The sequence below is a fragment of the Pinus tabuliformis genome, chromosome J (genome assembly GCF_031772625.1).
Source record: "Pinus tabuliformis cultivar Carrire ecotype Pingquan chromosome J, CPIR1, whole genome shotgun sequence".
In the NCBI taxonomy this organism is placed as follows: domain Eukaryota; kingdom Viridiplantae; phylum Streptophyta; class Pinopsida; order Pinales; family Pinaceae; genus Pinus; species Pinus tabuliformis.
Window position 1 is genome coordinate 913,946,299 of NC_142295.1, and position 15,419 is coordinate 913,961,717.

General features: G+C 35.4%; 1 protein-coding gene and 1 pseudogene across 1 annotated transcript; both read left to right on the forward strand.

Moving 5' to 3' along the window:
• The first annotated feature begins 237 nt into the window (after nucleotides 1-237).
• Nucleotides 238-13,763, forward strand: LOC149229715 (uncharacterized). The gene is made up of 2 exons (XM_089375897.1): nucleotides 238-1,066; nucleotides 13,578-13,763. The coding sequence occupies exons 1-2, from the start codon at nucleotides 790-792 to the stop codon at nucleotides 13,643-13,645; spliced, it is 345 nt and encodes a 114-aa protein (XP_089232023.1). The 5' UTR covers nucleotides 238-789; the 3' UTR covers nucleotides 13,646-13,763.
• LOC149229716 (vesicle-associated membrane protein 721 pseudogene) lies at nucleotides 4,135-4,887 on the forward strand (annotated as a pseudogene).
• Nucleotides 13,764-15,419: the final 1,656 nt, after the last annotated feature.

Below are 15,419 nucleotides of genomic sequence, written 5' to 3' on the forward strand. Positions count from 1 at the left end.
CTTGGTTGTAGGAGAAACAAATCTTATTAGTTTCCTAATATATTCAAATGGTTCTCATGCCAGTGGCTCTGTGAATATATCTGCAAGTTTCTTGGTAGTGGCCATGCATTCAAGTCGAAGAACATTAGCAACAACCTATTCTCTTACAAAATGAAGCTGAATTGGAATATGCTTGGTCCTAGAATGCATGACAAGATTTTTAGAGATGTTGTCACACATGATTCCATCCCAAATTTCTTTAGTGTTTCTCTTAAATACTTGGATTGAGAGATGAAGATGCCATTTTTAGATTGAGTAATTTGTAGCGTCAGGGAAAAGGATAGTTCTCCTATCATAGACATATCAAATTATTTTTTCATAGGCTTATAAAACCAATGTCCCATCTACTCCAAATCGCTTCCAAATATAATTTCATGTACAGCGGACCCAACCAACCTAATATATTTACATGGATATACGGATATCGGTAGACGAGGAGTCTTCTTTCGGGAAAGAAATATAATTTCTGAGAAGATGTCTCTGCATTGTGTTTGCTTCCCCATCAGTAGAAAAAAAATATCGGCGTTGCAGGGTTCGAACTTGAGACCATTTATCGCCATGTATCAAATCTTCGTCAAGGGTTTGGATGGAAGAACAAAATGCCTGCAGGTGTCTGCACCCCACCTCGCGGTCTCAAATCTGAAGGACAAGCTCTTCGATCTGATGAAAATCCTTCCTCAGTTTCAGAGGCTTGTTTCGGGCACCCGCTAGATCGTCGATGATGATCTGAAGGACAGGCTCTTCGATTTGATGAAAACCCCTCTGCAGTGTCAGAGGTTCTTTTCGGGCAGCTGCCAGATAGCCGAGTATGATCTAAAGGACAGGCTCTTCGATCTGATGAAAATCCCTTTGCAGTTTCAAAGGTTCGTTTCGGGCACCCGCCAGATCGTCGATGATGATCGGAAGGACAGGCTCTTCGATCCAATGAAAATCCCTCCGCAGTTTCAGAGGCTCATTTCGGGCACCCGCCAGATCGTCGATGATGATTTGAATGAACCGTACATTTGGGGAAAGAATTTTTGTAATGGTAATTCTGTGTTTTGTAATTTCTGATAGATTTATACATTGAAAAATATAACAAATTTCAAACAGTGAAAATTTACCATCTCAAAAAAAAATCATTACCGAATTCCCACCAAGAAACTAAAAACTTCTGATAGTAGACTACTCCGATCTTATATTGGATGTCAGCCAACAAAAAAATTTTAGGGAACTGATAGGAATTGGATTTTCACATAATCAAACCGCAAATCGTCGTACCAAAAGTTTCTTGAAATTGTCAATTAGCTTATGGATCAGATCTTTTCAATTCATGGTTGCAAAGATACGAGCAGTGCCACATTCTTACAGTTCTGGTTGTCACTCAATCCCCCACTTAGCAAAAAGCAGCACTCAACGGCTCTCCAAAATCATTAATACTCGCAAAAGATCTGGTACTAAAGAAGTTGCGCGTGAAGGGCAGAGTTATAAGGTCATGAAATTCATTCCATCCTTGACCGCAGACTCGACGGCCTCCATGCCCCCTGGAAGCTTCGATATGACAATTAATTATTTTTTATGTCTGCAGTAATTGGGGTTTATAACCCCTTTTTTTGTCGGGTTTTGATATTGACAAAGAGGTTTTCCTGAATGCTCAGGCGCATTGCAATGTATATTAGAATTTCTCTTTCATACAGTAAATATACAATTTATATTCAAATTTCTATTTTCTCCTCAAAAGGAAAAGAAGCACAAACACTGTCCCCTTGATACGGCAAACGCATCAGGAATATCCACCAGTTTACTACAAGCAAATCATGAATATCCAAGAGTTTACTACATGAATACAAACAAATCATGAATATATCCAACAGTTTACTACAAACAAATCATGAATATATCCAACAATTTACTACAAACAAATAACAAATGATTGCCTCACTTTTGTGTTTACTGTGAAAACGTTTGACGAATAAATTCCACTGCTGGGACATGAACCAAACCAAGGTCTATCTCGGATGAGGGCGGAATAATTAAATTAGACTTTTTAAAACGGAGCAAACAATTAAGTTGAGCATGAAGTGTGTATGGATTAATTTTGAAGACAACCTTGTGTAATTTATGAAATTGGCGTTTGTCCAGCAATGGCAATGGCAATGGGTGTGTGAAGTTGGTCTACCAACACCCCATTAGGCATTGTATAATTACATAATGAGTTTTTGTGTGATAGCAAGAGTTCTACAGATTACAATTCCGACCTTTGTTTAATAAGTATACCTTGTGAAAAACCTTATTTGCTGGATTTACTTTGCTGAATGTATGATACACATGACTAAGACATAATTCTTCTAGCTGTACATGCCAGAGAGCTACATCTCAGTCATTAAGAGACTTATTCTAATATACCTAACCACTCCCTGGATGTAGGAATTAGTTATATATATTTCTCATTTGCTGGATTTACTTTGTTGAATATATGAGACACATGACTAAGACGTAATTCTTCCAGCTGTACATGCTACAGAGCTACATCTGAGTCGTTAAGAGACGTATTCTAATATACCTGGCCACTCCCTGGATGTAGGAATTAGTTATATATATATACCTGAAGATTTGTTTGAATTACGCTGTCATCGGGCAGGGCAAGCAGGTCTTCATATCTCTGCAATATATATCTATATGCGGGAGACCTTGTTTAGGCAATCTATTGTTTCGGGTATAAGTAGGGAAGTTTCCTCCTTCTGTAGGATGCTTAAACGCATTTCTAGGGCCACGGAATGCATCAAATTGCACATACCCACGCCTCCTTTCTTATAACAGGTTTACGGCGCGATTTCTTCCCTTCTCGAAGGCCTCCTCCTCCTTTACTAAATCAGGTGTGGTTTCATCATTTTTCTCCATAAAATCCCTGAAGTTCTCTTAATTTTGTCAAGGTTCGGGTTTTAATAATGTTATCTACGGTTAATATCACCGAAGGGCCTTTAGATTCGAAGGTATTATGGGGCAGCAATCTCTGATATACAGTTTTTTCGCGAGGGGCACCGTGGTGCTTGCGGAGTACACGGGACTCAAAGGCAATTTTACAAGTACTGCCGCTCAGTGCCTGCAAAAGCTTGCCGCCAGCAGCAACAAGTTCACATACAACTGCGATAATCATACCTTCAACTGCCTTGTTGAAGATGGCTTCGCATATTGTGTTGTTGCAGATGAATCCGTTGCAAGGCAAGTACCAATGGAATTTCTAGAGATTAACAAACCATTCGTGTCTATTGGTGAACTGGAAATTTGCACCAGAATCAATATACCAAGATGATGATTGTCTATGATTTGCATGCTTAGCCATGAAAGTAAAGAGAACAATATTTTCTTGGTGCTTCACAACATGGGCCTTCTCCTCTATTGAGATCCTCCATGGTTGTGCTTCTCATCCCGCAATTTTTTTAGGAAACCTTATTTGCTGGATTTACTTTGTTGAATGTATGATACACATGACTAAGACGTAATTCTTCCAACTGTACATGCCAGAGAACTACATCTCAGTCATTAAGAGACTTATTCTAATATACCTATCCACTCCCTGGATATAGGAATTAGTTATATATATATATATATCATTTGCTGGATTTACTTTGTTGAATGTATGAGACACATGACTAAGACGTAATTCTTCCAGCTGTACATGCTACAGAGCTACATCTCAGTCATTAAGAGACGTATTCTAATATACCTATCCACTCCCTCGATGGAGGAATTAGTTATATATATACCTGAAGATTTGTTTGAATGAAGCTGTCATCGGGCAGGGCAAGCAGGTCTTCATATCTCTGCAATATATATCTATATGTGGGAGACCTTGTTTAGGCAATCTATTGTTTTGGGTACAAGTAGGGAAGTTTCCTCCTTCTGTAGGATGGTTAAACGCATTTCTAGGGCCACGGAATGTATCAAATTGCACATACCCACGCCTCCTTTCTTATAACAGGTTTACGTGCGATTTCTTCCCTTCTCGAAGGCCTTTTCCTCCTTTACTAAATCAGGTGTGGTTTCATCATTTTTCTCCACAAAATCCCTGAAGTTCTCTTAATTTTGTCAAGGTTTGGGTTTTAATAATGTTATCTACAGTTAATATCAGCGAAGGGCCTTTAGATCCGAAGGTATTATGGGGCAGCGATCTCTGATATACAGTTTTTTCGCGAGGGGCACTGTGGTGCTTGCGGAGTACACGGGACTCAAAGGCAATTTTACAAGTATTGTCGCTCAGTGCCTGCAAAAGCTTGCCGCCAGCAGCAACAAGTTCACATACAACTGCGATAATCATACCTTCAACTGCCTTGTTGAAGATGGCTTCGCATATTGTGTTGTTGCAGATGAATCCGTTGGAAGGCAAGTACAAATGGAATTTCTAGAGCATGTTAAGGAGGATTTTAAGAGGAGATATGGTGGTGGAAGAGATGACACAGCTGTTGCTCACAGCTTGAACAGGGATTTTGGGTCAAAATTGAAAGAGCACATGCAATATTGCGTTAACTACCCTGAAGAGATTAGCAAACTTACAAAAGTCAAGGCCCAGGTTTCTGAAGTGAAATGTGTCATGATGGACAACATTGAAAAGGTTCTCGATCATGGTGAGAAGATTGAACTTATGGTTGATAAAACAGAAAACCTTCGTTCTCAGGCTCAAGACTTTGAAAAGAAGGGAACCGAGTTGCGCAGGAAGATGTGGTTTCAGAACATGAATGTGAAATTGATTGTCCCTAGAATTGTGCTAGCCTTGATTCTGATAATCGTTCTTTCAATATGCCATGGATTCAATTGTTCGAAAAATTGATTTGGAATAGATAGAGGTCCATTTGAATTGGAACAACTTTTGATTGGCTATGAATGACATTCTTGTTCTCCTTTGTATTTCTCTCTGTATTATCGGTTTTGGGTGAGATAGTTGAGTTCTATGATGTTTGCCAGAGGGTATTTTGCTTGGACAATCACTAGTTGATAGTACATATTGACTAGTATGACAACAAAATGTTCTGAATATTCAGTGGGGCAGAGACTCTGATTGCGTACAGCAACTTTAGTGTATTATATGAAGGTCATGCATTTGTTATTATTCTTATCTTTAATGAATTATTGTTTTACATCTTTTATATATATTGGTGTCGTTGCTACAGTAAATTCTCCCAAGTAATTATACGAGGTCAAACATTATTAATGATACTAAGTGAGCTATGGTTGTTTGGACCTTCAGAAATTCTGGAAGCAACTCTTCACTGCTACCAAATATTGATGGATTACCTGCAAGCCCTTATAAGTGTACAATATTTCAAATGTACATTAAATCTTTTTAAACACATATATTAGGTTGAATGAGACTATTGTAAGGTTAAAGATACTAATGAGAGAAACTAACTCATGCAAGCAAGTTAATTGTGCTCATTACAATGCCACATAGACAAGCTACGAGAGTGCATGCAACCTATGGGTTCAAATTCCCAGTGTGGTTGTTGGTATTTACCTAGTTTAATGAGGTCGATGTTTGAGAAATTGGACATAGATTTGTATTCATGCAATTTAAAATGCCTTATAGTTTAATGAGGTCGATGTTTGAGAAATTGGACATAGATTTGTATTCATGCATTGCCTTATAGGATTTGTTGGTGAGCTCCCAAATGTTGTAGAGGCATATCTGGTTATTAAGATGTAAATAAGGCTTAGAGAAATCCTGCAACCTATAGGATTTGTTGGTGAGCTCCCAAATGTTGTAGAGGCATATCTGGTTATTAAGATGTAAATAAGGCTTAGAGAAATCCTGCAACCCAGTAAGCCATGACAGGCTTGTCATAAGAGCCTCATATTCATGCCATTCAACTATGAACTCACATCCATGATGCTCTATATAGATTTAGATGAAATTGTAGGCTCGACCAAGAAGATTACTTGCTAGGTTTGTATTGTAGGAGGAGATTAATTTAAGTGTGCTTGTCTAAACAATGTCGTGTTCATATAAGAGGTTAACCCCTCTCATTTTTCACTCTAGGTCACATGACGAATCATGCGACTAGGAGGGAGAAATTTCGAAGCTAGTGCCAAGCTCCAAGGCGAATTTATATGCATTAAGGCTATGATGTGAAGTGTTGACTGGTGGAACCTCAGTGATGAGGGCTTAACCTTTCGTAAACCTTCATGTCAAGAGGGGAGGTTATAGGGAACACATGACCAATGCTAGATCATACTGGGTGCGAGAAAATCAGTGGTGGATGCCTTTTGACATCAGTCGGCGGGGGTTCGTAATTGAATCAAGACCGTTGAATTGTCAATTCCTCGCCATTGTTTGCTCGACATATGGATTGCATGGATCCAAACTATGTAGATCATCATAATATAGGAGTTGTCTTTAGTCCCATTTTTTGGACTCTTTGGTGTCGAAATCCGACAGAAAAATTTGAGGTGAAAACTTGTGTTATTTAAATTGGTTTTTTTATTGTATATATGGATTCAACACCCTGGAAAACCTCTAGGGCACTTCGATTGTGCAGGGGTTACCCATCAAGCTTGTGATTTCAATAAATTCGTGTTGGATTTTAGAGAAATTAGAATGGAAACTTCCAAAAAGTCTCACTAAAGATCACATAATATATTCCCACTGAGTTATACGTTTAATACATATATGAAAAAGGGTCCCATGAGCCAAGAGGGATCCAATTTCTTCACTTGAATTTTTTTTATGATCAAACATTATTTAAATGTTTTGTATAGTTTTTTTTTTAGATTTTTAAAATTTTTATCTTGACCGACATGAGAAAAATTTCAACTTTGAGGACAGACAGACATGGTTACACATCATACTAGCCTATAAAATGAGCCTCAGGGTTACTCATCATATTTATTGGTCAATCCAGAGACTGTAAATGCAAACACTGGGTTTTCAATGTTCATAAATAGTGTGTTTGTAGTGTTTTTCTCTGTCATTCTTTTGATGCCCAGTTTCATTTATTTGACTACTTAATCCTATTACTTGTTTTTTGTGACAGTAGAATTGTTAATTTCCTTTGTAATTCCTCTATGGTTTTGGTAGAATAATGTGCAACTTTTGTTCCAAGTTGACACACTTTCTAGAGTATGTAGTCAATATTTTTTACTAGTCAATGGCACATGTTATCTTTGTTAGGAATGCACAACCTCAATTGACATGCATATGAGAAGATGGGTATTGAATTCCAAAAGTTTAATTGTGAATATTTCAGTGGGATGAAATGAATTAGGTTTGTTTACAAGTGAAGGAAGGGAACTACCTAGTGGGGAACTCGAGTGGTTGAATTCTTTAAGATTCATGTGGGAGGTCTCAGGGTCGATCTCTTGGGCTTGCTGCCTCTATTGCGTGCTCCAGTTAACGTTTATACTTCATCAATGACCACAATTAGTGCTGACAGGTTTGTGCTTGGCATCATTCATGAAATGTGGGGAGGTGCCCACAGGTTTGCTATGAGATTTTTCTTAGAAAAGAAATGTCGAGGGAAGTTTTGGCAGCTGAAAATTCTAGGTTTCTTATTGGTAGTTTCATCAATAACCACGATTAGTGCTGACGGGTTGGCGCTTGGCATCATCCGTGAAATGTAGGGAGGTGCCCATGGGTTCGCTATGATATTTTTTCTTAGAAAAGAAATGTTGAGGGAAGTTTTGGCAGCTAAAAATTATGGGTTTCTTATTTGTAGTTTTGGTATAAGTACACATCACTTTTGAACTAGAAGTTTTGGAAATGAATAACGTGTAAGTCTTCTCAATATAAAAAATTTGAGAAAATAGATGTTATTTCAAAATATATAGTAAGATTTGCAAAATATATAAATATAGGCTACCTTAATTAGATAAGTGATACTATTAAATTTTGAGTTTTAGATTAGTTAAGATTGTTTCAGTTTATTTAAATTTTATGTTGCAGGAAACGAACCTGCCCCTCCATTGTGCTAGTTGTGTTTCCATATTGAAATACTAAAATGTGATTGAAACACACTTAACATGTGGGAAATGCCTTTTGTACGTATTGAAACCATTTCAAGCCAGCTACAATGTCTTTATATTGCATTTCCAAAAAAAATGTCAAATTTGACCATAATTTGATTATTGGACCAACATTTTTTATTTTATTTTATTTGAATGTGTAATTAGAGGTTAGTTATGAATTAATGAGACTTGTAGAAGCCTCTAAGACTCGTATTTTTTCTTTAAAAGAGAGTTTCACCCTTAGTTTGCACCAAAAATGTTGGCAATTAACTTTTCAACATTACCATTAATTATTTTAGGATGTGCGAGGGTGGTTCCAACCTCATCGGACTTCATATGGAGAAAGTAGAATTTCATATTCCATTCAAAGTTCAGTAGAGTTAATAGTTTTCAGGATTGGTAGGATTGCAGCATGTTTATTAGATTTTATCATGTATGAGGGTATGAGATTCACAATAAATCAAGAGCGTTAGGCCCTTTATGTACCTCGATGTTGGTGATATTGATTGTTGGACTCCTCTGTCATGGCCTTAGCAAAAAAGTACCCTTCTCAAAACCAAAATCATTGATTAGGCATGCAAAGATTTTTCTACCATATTTTAAAGCTTGAATTATGTAGTTTCATCAAAATTAGGTGGTGTTGATTGAGGTCCCTCAAGGATTGAGGTAGAGGCCAAGGGTGGTACTAATGATGAGGATCCTAATATAAGTGATGGTGGAACATTTATTTTCATTTACATTATTTAAATGTTCTCACTCATTTATTCACAATGATTTCTTTCCAAGTTCCAATATAGTGCACAATTTTTTTGGGCATTAGGGATACTCACTACAGAATGCCACATGGTTATTCTATTATAGAGCTTAAACATTTCACATCATGAGACTTGAACCTAGGTGGGTAGGATCAAAACGATTTTTCCCAACCACCCAAGCCAAATTCAAATGACTAATATATATATATATATATATAATGTTTCCTTGTTTCCAATTTTTGGGCGGTCACGCTTTCGGTGCATTTCTATTTTGGAAGTGCATACCCATTTCTCTGTATCGTACATAGTTTAAATTCCAAAATGTAAATAAGTATTTTTATTTGAACAAAAAAGTAAACTACCTTTGATGGATGGTTCAATTTTTGAATAAAGAAACATTTTCTCAATAACAATATTATTGGAAGCTTTGGTGTACCTATTGATATGTCAAGCATTTACAACACATAAAAAGTGATTGTGAAGATAAACATGATAGTTACTTTATAAAATCCCCTAGAAATCAGGAGAGGAGAAGGGTTTGAGGATTCTATGAATCATGAAGACATTGTTAAAAACTCATAATTTTAAATGATTTTAAACAACAACTGTATAGCTGTTTTTTTTCCTTTGCCTCACTGTTCTTAGGCCCTTATGAAGAATAAGAGGGCCCTCATTGAGTAAGAGTGGATAGCCATCAGATCTGAGGATCTAGTTGACCGAACTTATCAATGACTTTCTGGTTTTCATCCCTTTATTGGCTGAAATTCATTAAAAGTTTTGATAGATATACCTGATATTTTTCGATTAAAAAAGAGTAGTCCTCTCCAAGTTTTCTATTTGGAATTGTTGAAATGATGATGTAGCAACTTTTTGTGCTAAAAAATAATCATTTCTTGACATTTGCGATGGATGCTTTTATATGTTTTAATCATGGTGTAGGTTTCTACAGAGATGATATGCATCTGTGTGCATTATTTTGGAAATGCCTAGGAAAAAATTGTGGAGAAACCCATTAAACCAACCATAACTAGGCAGTAGCTAGGAATTAAACCAAAAAGTTGCAAAATATTTTGCATGTGTGTGGTGATGAAGAAATATCAAATAAAGATTTTTGTCACGTATTATCAACAAAGCATATCTCCAAATTCCTACTCTAGTTTGGGATATCTTTTTGTTAATGCAAAAACATTTTATATATTTCAAAACCAATAAACAATGCACGAAGCAGTTGTGGGGATTGAAAAAAGATGAAACACCAACTATTTGCAAGGTCTGCACATATTTCCATCGCTTACCAAATTGTTTTCAAAATATTGGTATATTCATTCATTTCAATTTTCACCAAAATGAAATGTTTTCTTGACATTGCTTCAAGCATCAACTGGAGAAAAATATTCACATTGAGTAAGATGGGTGCAATTTTGGTTTCTGGTATTTTAGATGTAGGTGGTAGGAATGTAAGTATTAAAGTACTTTCCAGGTCTAAGAATGATAGAATGCTCGTTGTTATTGGAATGGCAGTCTTCACACAGTTTTGGTATTTGTATATGCTTATCTACTTTTTGAGCCTGTGTTTTGCATGAACTTTTATTGGGCTTAATTATGACTTGAAGACACCAAATTTTGAATTTATATCTGATGCAAAACCTTCATTGTTTCAGTATACTTACCCAATGGCACCTCCAACAACCACCTCAACTGTAAAGTTTCCAACATATGTTTTGTCAACATCAACAAGGGCTAATTAGTTACTAAAAAGTGGAAAGGAATTTTTTCATATACAATGTTCACACATAATTAAAGAAAAAAAACTTTATTTATTCTACTTAAGCACACTTTGTGTATTTGAATCTGACTGTAAATCTATGAAATGTTTATAACAAGTTTCTATACAGTAAACATCTAGGAAATGAATTATCCTTACCATGTTTAGGTATGTTATTGCATGCTCAGTTGCCTTCGAATATGAAAGTAACCTTCTGTTGCAAAGTATCATAAACTTGTCTTCATTCTTGAAAGAGAGATAGAAGACTGCAGTACATTTCCATGTCAAATAACAGTAGGTGGGTACATACGTCTTTTAGGTATTTTTATTGCATAAAAACCAGATTAAAATGGACAAATTATTCAAATGATTGAGGCATATAATAGATAGATCCCATCTCTTGGCATGTAGGGAATTTTGCACACCATTGAATATGCACTCAACCCTAGTTAGTTTGGATTAGCCATGGTAGGAAGGCCACATGTTCCTTCAAGTTGCAAGGGAGATGGGATTCCACAACATCTGTAGAGTATGAAAGGGTGGATAATCATAGTCAAATCCCATCATAGAATTTGGTGCTTGTATTGAATTAGGGTTAGGGTTTTGAGTTGGAGGTAAGATTTTTGGGTTCTTTATTAGCTGGAAAGTACCTGAAATTGCAATGTGAATGAAAGGTGTACTTTTGAGGATGTTTTTTTTGGTGGATAGGTAATGTTTGAAATAGTATTTCGCTTTATAAAGTGGGTGTGGTGATAATGCAAAATATGGGAAAGAAAGGAGGTGGGTGAATTTATAGGAATCAAATTAGGAGACCCACAACACCAAAACAAAGGTATCGACTATGATTTTAAATTATGTATGTTGTCTCCCTCATTTGGGCTTTTACTGGGTCTTTGAATTCATGCCCACTTGCAATTACTTGCATATGTTTGCTACAGAGGTTATGTATGTGTGTTGAGAGTTTCTTATTGCATTCATTTTTGTCGCAAAGTATAAGCTTGCATTTCGATTATTAAGCTCAACAAAAAATGCATTGTATGATTTCTTTGGATATTGATGATGAATATGAGAAATTGATCATCAGAATGAATCCTCCAAAGTCTGTAACTGAATTTGCAAAAAATATGTCAAACATTCACACAACTAGGACTCCAAAGTCGCACTTGTTTCCTGCTTGACAAATATTTTGCAAATATTTATCAGTAAGATCCACTGTATTGATGGATACATTTGCGGAAACAATTTTTGTACCATGCAGTTAGCCTGATTGACAAATCTCCAATTTTTTTTACAAAAATATAAAATCTTTGAATATTATTTTATGCAAATATTTATATCTGTACCATGCAATTAGCATGCTGGACAAATCTCCAATATTTTCTACAAAAATATAAATTGAAATCATGGTAAACATATGAATATCCCATTAAATATGACCTAAAGATGATTCAAAGAATCTCACCTTTAACCTAAGCATGTGGCAGAGTAATTTATGAGGTGTGAATACATGCAATTAGCATGCTGGACAAATCTCCAATATTTTCTACAAAAATATAAATTGAAATCATGGTAAACATATGAATATCCCATTAAATATGACCTAAAGATGATTCAAAGAATCTCACCTTTAACCTAAGCATGTGGCAGAGTAATTTATGAGGTGTGAAGTTTTATTAGAAGCATTGTTTGTTTGTTTTGGTTAGAAGCATTGTTAATTTATTATAGGTAGCATGTTGAGAAATGGAAAATAATAATGTGTGACATTTATCTTGCAAAAACTGAAGTTGAATGAAAGGATACAAAGTTTAGCCAAGCTACAGTCCGCTTTGGTAAAGGCAGAGGAACATTTTAAAAGGTTGCCTACAAATAAACCATATACAAAGTTTGAACATAAGTAATATATGGATTTTCCTTTTGCAGATATGTTCTCTTTTCTACCGAAGATATCAAAACAAGAAAAATATTGATATTGTAGAAATTGTTTGAGGACCTCATTGAGGTTGATTTTTCTAATGTCCCACTTGATTGATACCTTCTCATGACAGGAAGGCTTTAAATATGAATTAATATGTTCCTAAAACAAATCAGATTCAAAGTTTATAGATATAAAAGATAAAAACAAATTTTAATGCCTTCATTTGATTGTTACTTGACTCTGGTGTGGGTAGGAAACAGGAAATGTGAATGGAAAAAGGATGGGGAGACAATGCAGAGCATGTCTTGGATATGATTCATTTTCTTTTGTAGATCCTTCAAACACTTGAGCCATCAACTTTGGAAATGTTTCTAGTAGGGATTCCTACATTTTTTTAATGTTGTGATTCTTTCACCTCATGGTTATTTTAGGCAAACAAATGTTTTAGGAATGCCAGACAAGACATCAGTGGACAAGTAAATATTTTTTTTATAATTGCAATGTCCATTCCATGATATCCTCTCTTTATTGTTTGATTGTATTTTGTACATTTCTTTCGATTTTGTTTTGTCTTTTAACTAAGATGAAATTAGTATTACACGATATTGATTGAAATCATTTTAGCTATTTTGTGTAAAAATATTTTCATGGCTATTAGAAAAGTTTACTTTCACGTTGTTATTTGAGCACATGTTGTTTACATACTTGACCAAGTTCATGCATTAAATAATGAAATGTTGTTGCAAATAAAACGATAAGGATTATACATCACACCTCAGATTATTTGTTTTCACAAGTTATCTACAGAGTGAGCATTTTAGGATGTAACTTAGTTGGCATGATTGTGCCTAAGCTTTCCTTGAAGGTTAAATACTAAGTTACTAGGGTGTTCTTTTCTATGATGATGTTTTATTTGCTTTGTTTGTACATGTCATCTGGCCACATAGTGGCCACTATTACCCAACTGAACAAAACGTGTTCAAGTTTCTTGCTTTTATGGGGGGAAATGGCTTTGACATTGATAATGTTGAGATATATGTTTTATAATAGTCTATTTTAGTTTATATTCTAGTGTTCATAGTCTTTCATGTCTTACACTTTATATTGTATCTTCTTTTGTTTTCAGAAAAGGAACTCAGTATTGATGGTAAGAAGCAAGAATTGAAGAAAGAGGAGAACAAAACCCTAAAGTGACAAATGAAAAGAGAGAGAGAGAGAAGAGAACTGGTCTAATGATATCCTGCATAAGACACGGACATAGAGACTAATGGTCAAGTCTTCAGATTTGGTGAATTCGCCTGCAATGCCTTAGAAACACAATGATAACGTTTTGAAGCGATGAAACAATATTTCATATGTAAATTGTAGTCCAACCAATATTAAGTTGGAAACTCATATTGTAATACTTGAAATTTCATATAATTTAATTTATGTGGTTGAAATAATTTATAGTTGCACTTGATATTGTTTAGTATTCTAATTAACATATGTAACTTTGCATTTTCATATTAGATGAACATGCACATTGTATGACATTTTTTTTAATTTAGTCACAAAATCATACTAATTAATTTATGTTAATTAATAATGAACACTTAAAAATCAATCTAAAACTACTAAATTAGTAGTTTATTTTGATTAATGATGAACACAAATAAAATAAATATACAACTAAATTAATCGTTTATATAATGAAATCAAATTACCAAGAAAAAAAATGACTACTACAAATGATAAATTTGTGATTACAAATGGCCACTTAATTTTGGATATATATGACTATTAATAGCTAATTTACAGTATCTTATAACACGACCAAAATTTAGTCATATTTCTTTGGTAATTAATTGGTTTCAAAAGATGACTAAATTTTGCATATATATGATTGTTAGTAGCTAATTTAAAATATCTTATAACACGACTAATATTTTGGTCATATTTCTTCGGTCATTTATTGGTTTTTTCGGGTGATCATGTAGTAATATATTTGGTTGTATATTTAGTCATTAATTGTGGAAATTAATGACGAAATTAATGACTAAATATACTACTAGATGATAAAATTGAGACAACCAATTAATGACTAATCTAAAAACGACTAAAAGTTGGTCGCGTTATAAGATACTGTATATTAGCTACTACTGGTCACTGACTGAAAAATGGTCATTTATATGCAAATTTTATTCTTTATTTTAGTAATTAATTAGCCATTTTGTATTAGTGGTAGTTTAGGAGTTTTGGGGTACCCAAAGGATCCACATGCGGGTGACACATGGACCTCTCGCAAGATGACACGTGGTGTGGAAGACGTTGGCATGACGTCACTCAGGCAATGGTCAGACCCTAGAAGTTAGAACCTCATAAATATGAAGGGTTGAATGTCTCAGGGAATCCCAAGCACAAGGGATCGTTAGTTGATGGTGCACTGGTTGACGGAGAAGTTCTTTTTCACTTGGGTTTTCAACTTGGAAGTAGTTGGATACATATGTTATGGTTGGGGGTCCCACAAGAACATCGATGGATGGTGCTTGGAGGGTCACGTGGCATCCCGGAGTGTCAAAAACCTGTAGCTATTGCGGAAAACATTATTGGAAGGTCGAGTTCCAAGGGGCCTTAATCGAGAGCGTGAGATGTTTTGAGGGTCCCAAAGTCGAAACGTCAGTCAGATAGTCAGATTCTAGGGGGGAGTCTCAAGTTGAGAGTTGAAGTGTTGTGAGGGTCCCAGATTTGTGGTGCGCATGTCGAAATATATAAGGGATTCCAGAGGGATAACTCTACCTTGTAGACTCAAGGTATGATGGGTTCATGGAGCAAAATATGTGTGTGTGTGTGTGTGTGTGTGTGTGTTTATATTACCCCATTCCTCGAATGAGAAAGTAGGGGTCGAGAACGTTACACTATGTGCATGTCCACAAGCCATATACACATCATTAGATCCTAAGCCCTTATTTTACTTCCTCGAGCAATG

Coding starts and splice junctions, on each gene's coding strand:
- LOC149229715 (XM_089375897.1), top strand. CDS start 790: ATGAAAACCCCTCTGCAGTGTCAGAGGTTCTTTTCGGGCAGCTGCCAG. Junction 1,067..13,577: donor GGGAAAGAATTTTTGTAATG/GTAATTCTGTGT, acceptor TTTTGTTTTCAG/AAAAGGAACTCAGTATTGAT.